At 44.1% G+C, this 6,639-nt stretch overlaps 1 protein-coding gene across 1 annotated transcript in view; it reads right to left on the minus strand.

Annotated features, from left to right (window-relative positions):
- Positions 1–6,365, minus strand: part of LOC137081683 (histone-lysine N-methyltransferase 2B) — a 16,590-nt gene extending 10,225 nt beyond the window's left edge. Inside the window, exons 1-2 of the mRNA XM_067447665.1 lie at positions 6,104–6,365; positions 5,312–5,421 (exon numbers count right to left, since the gene is read on the minus strand). Of these exons, the coding sequence (XP_067303766.1) occupies positions 5,312–5,421; positions 6,104–6,288 (295 nt within the window). The 5' untranslated portion in view covers positions 6,289–6,365. The remainder of the gene's footprint in view (positions 1–5,311; positions 5,422–6,103) is intronic.
- Positions 6,366–6,639: the final 274 nt, after the last annotated feature.

A 6,639-nucleotide genomic window follows, 5' to 3' on the forward strand; every position in this document is an offset into this window, starting at 1 on the left:
ACAAACACTACTGAGCAAAGATACTGATGAAATAAACAATGCTTTTCAGGTTTTTCAGGAGGGTCTAACATTGGTGTTTAGGAAGAGAAACTGAATAAATGAATCAAATGTAAAATAACTGCACATTTAAAGATTAATCCTTATTAAACTTCCAAAAGCTATTCAGTCAAGAGCAGTGAGTGATGTCCTTATCTTCTGTTGGACAGACAGCAGAAGGCTACTGCCCCTTTAAGAGCTAATACAGGGATATGCTCGTCTCTCTCCACTGGATAAAGTCCTCTTAAGGCGTATTCAGATTATGTCTGCTGGATACTCATCAAGATCGACACGCTGACATACTTACTGTGTGAGTTTGTCCGTTGAAGCGCAAGACTTGAAGAACTCGATATGTGCGCGCTGTGAGACGTGTGTGTGCTTCTGGACGAGCGCAGAGACAGATCTTCTCACCGCAGAGAGTCCTCATTCGCGTCTTCTGGCGAATATACCCGGGAGATGATGGAGAAATGACGGAGAAATGACGGAGAAATGACTGCTCATACGGCAGCACTCGCAGCATTGAACACCGTTTACACAGAGAGACCGTCTTGCCCACATTTCTCTTATTATCGCTGTTGTAGTGTAGCCTATCACAAGCCGCGTTTCCATTGCCCTTCAAATTGCGCAAATTGAAATTGAAAATGTGCCCAATGGAAACGCGGCAATGTCGCAAAAACTCCCATATAGCAAAAACCTTACGCGCTCATGAGGCGGTTCTTCAGGCGATTCGAAAAAGGACATTTCCGCAAAACTGCAATGGAAACGTTGTTCCGCATTTACAGGTGCGGTTTGCTTCTTATTTAATAAACAGGCAATTCATTGATGAAAAATAAAAATACAATTTATACAAAACTAAATAATTTTTTTAAGAAAGACTTTCTAGAAAGAAGTGGTCAAAATCATGTGACTCCCCATCTCAGGCATATTGCGAATCTTATATCTTACTCATGCTGCTCAGCTTTCATAATCAACATATACATTAAAATAATAATATTGCAGGCTAATGTTAGGCCTGAACGCAGCCTATTTAGTGTCATAGTTAGGCTGTTTTCTTTAACCCACCGCCGATAAAAGCGCAGACGTTTCCCTTCTTCCTTTAAGACAGCGGAAACAACTCGCAATACTCCAAAGCATTTCTAAATTCGGTTCATATGTCCAACAAACGAAATGTCTAGCCAAAATAACGAAAGTAGTAAAAAACAAAACTAAATAAACATTTGAGTTACAGTGCAAAGTCAAGCATTTCGCTCTACTCTATATGCGTCAACCTGCCGCGCGTAAAGTCGATCATTCTTCACAGATGACGGTTCGGTGAGAAGACGAGACAGAGTTCTTTATTAAACTCATAAAAGACAATAGGATTACAGGAATACTGGATGCTAAACACAGAAATGCTACATTATCATGAGGACCTTGAAGCAGATCTGACACACACACACACACACACACACACACCTCCGTGCCGCTTCAGTAACCTAAGGGGCTTTCGTTGCCATTAATGCTGGGATAACACACACGTCTCCTTCCAGTAATAATAATGGCCAGTGCGGTGGATGGACAAACCTACCCACTGCCATCAGTCTGGACTGACCCATCGCGAGAGGAAGGTAATGCGCTTTAGTCATTCCGCAACAGTTTTTTATCGACATTTAAGAAATATCGCAAAAGTTTTTCGCAAATCTGTAATGGAAACGCAGCTAGTGAGGAGCCAGCACGTGTCTCCATCGACAGAACCGCACACAAAGCATTATTTTACAAGTTATAACCAGTGCCGCCGCTCCCAGCACGCGCCGCGGTCGAGCAACACACGCTACCCATAGCAACACGACATGACAACGACATCTCAGACGGACAGAGACAGGATAAACGGCTTTTCCGCCATTTGTTCCTGTTTTGTACACGATGTTATATTAATTATAATTCAAATTCTGTTTTATTGGCCACAATACAGTAATGATGAATGTTGAGAGGGCACTTTTGATTAACTTTCAGAAAGGGCAGGGGCTCAAACCCCCAAAGCCCTCGCCTCTGCCGTGCTCTTGCCTGGTGTGTGTAACGCGTGTGTAGCGTGTGTGTAGCGTGTCCATGGTCCTGACTCCTGTCACACAATGCGGTGAAATCTCCGACAGGGCTTTAATAGTCTAACGTTACAGTGAATGAGAGGATGAGCCGAAACGAACGCACAGGCCGTAGTGTGACATCCGTTAGCCACAGATGACGTCACGGGGTTTACTATTAAAGAACGAATGTAGCCTTCGTTTGTATGGCCCAGGCAATTTATACATTTATAATACTTACTAGTAGGGGTGTCCATGGTTAACCGATTGACCGATTAACCGTTAAAAATTGCGTAACCGAGTGAAACATTTTGCTCGGTTAAGTGCCGTCAATGACGTGCCTTGAATTTAGTTGTAATATATGTTTGCACCCCTAGAGACCGCCAGAGCGCTCCCAGACATTTGTAATATCCACAAGAAGAAGTCATGAGCAGCTTTCTGCGCACTGGACTATAAGTCGCATTAGGGCAGAAGCAGAGCGGGAGCCGCGCGCGCTGTGCATAACGGATCAGAAGAAAGAAAGTTTGAAGTGAGAAACTTGTGAGGGACTAGAGAAAAGCAGACGTTACTTTAACTGTAATGAAGAAAACAAAAAAGCTAATCGCGGACTGAAAGCAAGATGGCCAGAGCTGAAGGGACGAGTCCACAGATGCTTGAACTCTCTGCCGGGAGAGGCTCAGTCAAACTAGAGTCATCAGCGAGTCAAACACTGTCTGTGTGAATCGTTCTCCGCTGCATATTTTACTAACGTTACATGCTCTAATCATGACGGCGCCCTCGCGGCCACTCGCACTGCTCGTGAACTGGAGCGCATCTCATCCTAATTTAACGAAACTCAGCGTACGCCTCGCAGACATGAAATAGATCTTAAGAAACTTGAAATGTCTTTTAACAATTTAAAACGAAAAGAAATAGGCTACTCTCTGATTATGTAATCCATGATGTGCATTTCTCTCTATAGGCGCGTTCACTACGGAGATAGCGGTCGTCAAATTAATAAGCTAAAAATAACCCTGACACACACTATGGTTAACCGAGTATTAACCGCTAAGGGCCTCGGTTAACGGTTAATGAAAAACTTGAAAACGTGCAGCCCTACTTACTAGGGCTGGGCGATATGACGAAATATATCGTCTGGACGATAGAAAATGTCTATCGTTTTATATAAGGCTCTATCGCTTACGCCACGATAAGGCGTTTACGACAGAATTTTACGTCAAGATGCACCTCACGCCACGGCATGCCCATGCACGCTGCAATACATAAACACACATGGAGGAAGACGGTAGTAGACGCGGTTCAGAGCGGGGTAATTCTCAGAGTAATGATGCCAGAATAGTGGCCTAAGCGCTCAAAACACACTTCAGACACAGACGCTGCAGCGGGCTTTTACGCGTGGCACACCATATAGCCATATATTGAAATATTTTAATGGCAGGTGTAGGGATGGCGAAAACTAAACATTTTCTTGACAGACCACCGAGCCTCAGCGAGCCGGTTGAAACCGGTTAACCGATTAGTTTAAAATATGCTGCGCTATTTGAAATAACAGCCGCGAGCCGCGCTCCCTCTGTCTCTCTCTCTCTCTCTCTCGCACACACACACACGCGCTGCCACCTCTCTTCTACTCACGTCACTTTTTTAAAATCCCCCACAGCGCGAAACACGAGTCCCGCAAACGCGCCGCAGAGGAGCTTGTTTGTAATCTGAGGACAATGGCTCATTAGTTTCGAAATGGTTTGGTTAAGGTGATCGCGTTGAAAATAAAGGCGTTTGTCTAGCGTAAGAAGCTCATCTGAAACATTGCCGCGGCTCATTTAAGAAAATGGCAGCTCTGAAGAGACGCCGCTTTAGTTCGAGGTAGTGTAACAATAATAAAGAAAGACGATCAACACCTTATGTGTTACCACTGAAATGAAGATGTAATATATTTCCAAATGTAAGCCCATCTTAAGCGAAACGCACGCTTCATCCTGTCGTCTGCCCTGGCTCAAACCTCGAGTGTTAGCCTGTTTACTTTTTGCAAACCTTGTGAGCGCGCAAACCCAAACGCAGTGACCTCGCATCAAATGTTTTTATTGGTTCATTAAGTACAAACAGGCGAGTTATGAGAAATTGAGCGCGAGGGATGTTCAATCACACAAAAAGATTTCGTAATGAGACGGCCAGCTGTAGTAGCGTTTAGTCCACTGGATAATAGCCTAATTTAGAGATCACTTTTTTTTTTAACCGACAACTTTGATCGGTTAACGTTGATACGGTCAACCATCGGTCAAACGGTCAACGGTTCACATCCCTAGGCAGGTGTTAACTTTACCAACAGTCTTGCTTGAAAAAAGGTTCTTAATAAAATAAAAATGTAGTCCATACTACCTTTATTTGTTTTGTATATCATTTCAAACTGCATTTCCACATTGCAATTTTGTATAGACTATTCATAAACTGAATTAACAGAAAAATTGCTATATCGGGATATGAAATTTTGGCCATATCGCCCAGCCCTAATACTTACTAAAATATAATTCTTATTATTTTATTACTTTTGTATTAGTTGTTTGAAGAGTGAAAAAAGAAATTGGTCGGTCTTAATGCAAATTTACAACCGGCAAGTCGGTCGGACTAAAAGGAAATAATAATTTGAGTCGGCCCTAAATTGAGAGGGTCGGTCGGGTTACGGCAAACAAGAATATGTTTAAGGATGGCCTGACACCATATACATTTCATTATTCTTGTCTATATCACAAAAAACTACAAGCAAATAAAGAGTGTGAGTGTGTGTTTTGCCAGCCTGCAGTCCAGATCTCTCACCAGTAGAAAACATTTGGCGCATCATAAAGAGGAAGATGCGATAAAGAAGACCTAAGACAGTTGAGCAGCTAGAAGCCTGTATTAGACAAGAATGGGACAACATTCCTATTCCTAAACTTGAGCAGCTCGTCTCCTCAGTGCCAGACGTTTGCAGACTGATATAAACAGAAGAGGGGATGACACACAGGAGGAAACATGGCCACGGCACAACTCTATGGTATAATAATAATTGCATGTAAACAGTCCAACACACACAGTAAGTTATTATTGCGTTAAATAAGGATTGTTTTCCTCCTGTTAATATCACGAAAAATACAAGCAAAGAAGGCTCAAGCTGAAGACTAGTAACAGGGAAATGTGAAGAAACTGTGTGTGTGTGTGTGTGTGTGTGTGTGTGTGTGTAACAGTACCTGGGCTGTAGCTGTGTTCTGACAGACTCTCCTCTTCATCCTCCGTCACATACGCCACTCGCTCACACACCTTCACCGGCGTCCCCTTCCTCTTCCTGCCACACACACGCCTGACGACACACACACACACACACAGCAGTGAGTACAGTATCACAGGCATCAGCTCAACAGCAGTTTAATAAACGCTTCGCCCGAAACATATACGCATCTAAAGAGTGTGTGAGATAAAAAATATGTACACAAACACTTAAATTATCCTCATTATATTTAAACACATGCAGATTAGGTTAACAGTTTGATATCAAAAGCAAAAATCGCTTTTCTAACACTCGCTAATAATCGCTATCGCGCGGTTCCCATGGTGATCCGTGATAACGGTTACCATGGCGATCTGTGGTAAAGGTTACCATGGTGATCCATGGTAATGGTTACCATGGCGATCCGTGGTAATGGTCGTTTGCACACGCGAGCGCGCTCAGCAGCAGTGTCTGTGCACGCGCCGACAGGTTTCGCGCACTCGCGCGGTGTTTTGCTAATCGTTCGAGAGTCGCGGCCGCTTCGGACGTTAACGCGCCCCGGTAAAGCAGTACGGAGAAATAACGCTGTAAAGATACGCGCGAGCTCAGAGAACGCGATGAGATGTCGTTCAGGTAGAACGGCCGCGGGTTTCCTCTCATCACGGCGTGTGCACGAGGACAACAGAACCGGACCGGCTAACCGTTAGCACGCGCGCGAATCCTAGCTCTCCCCCCGACACGAACGGCACGCCCCGGTTCGGCGACGGACACTGACCCGCGCGGTGGAGGCGGCTTGCTGCCATCCCCGTCGCTGTCGAGGGTCGGGGGCTCCCGGTAGTCGAACGGCGACCGCACGCTCTCCGCCATTAGCGCTGCTCCGGTGCGCATGCGCAGACGCTCTGAGCTGGCCAGGCCCTGAGATGGGCTCCAGATCATCATCATCATCATCATCATCATCATTATTATTCACCGATTCCGGTGCACCGGGACCCCGTGCAGTGCACTATAACGGCTGCTCATAATCACGGGGATATTAAGGGCTCATACTTAAATCAACATTACAGCATATAAAGTTACAAACTTATCAATATCGCCCACACGTTGCAATATTCACGTTTCTGTGCACTTCATCTAAAGCGGGTTATATATCGGTTTATATTAAATATGGAAATATTAGTGCAGTTAATATGAGTATATTTTGAGTAATACTAATTATTATTAAAGTAGCAATGAATTATTTCTAAAGTATAGATTGCAATATAAATTGTGATTTTGCTATTGTTTTATTATTTATGGTTGTCACTTTAAATG

Source organism: Pseudorasbora parva, chromosome 1 (genome assembly GCF_024679245.1).
Source record: "Pseudorasbora parva isolate DD20220531a chromosome 1, ASM2467924v1, whole genome shotgun sequence".
Taxonomy (NCBI): Eukaryota; Metazoa; Chordata; class Actinopteri; order Cypriniformes; family Gobionidae; genus Pseudorasbora; species Pseudorasbora parva.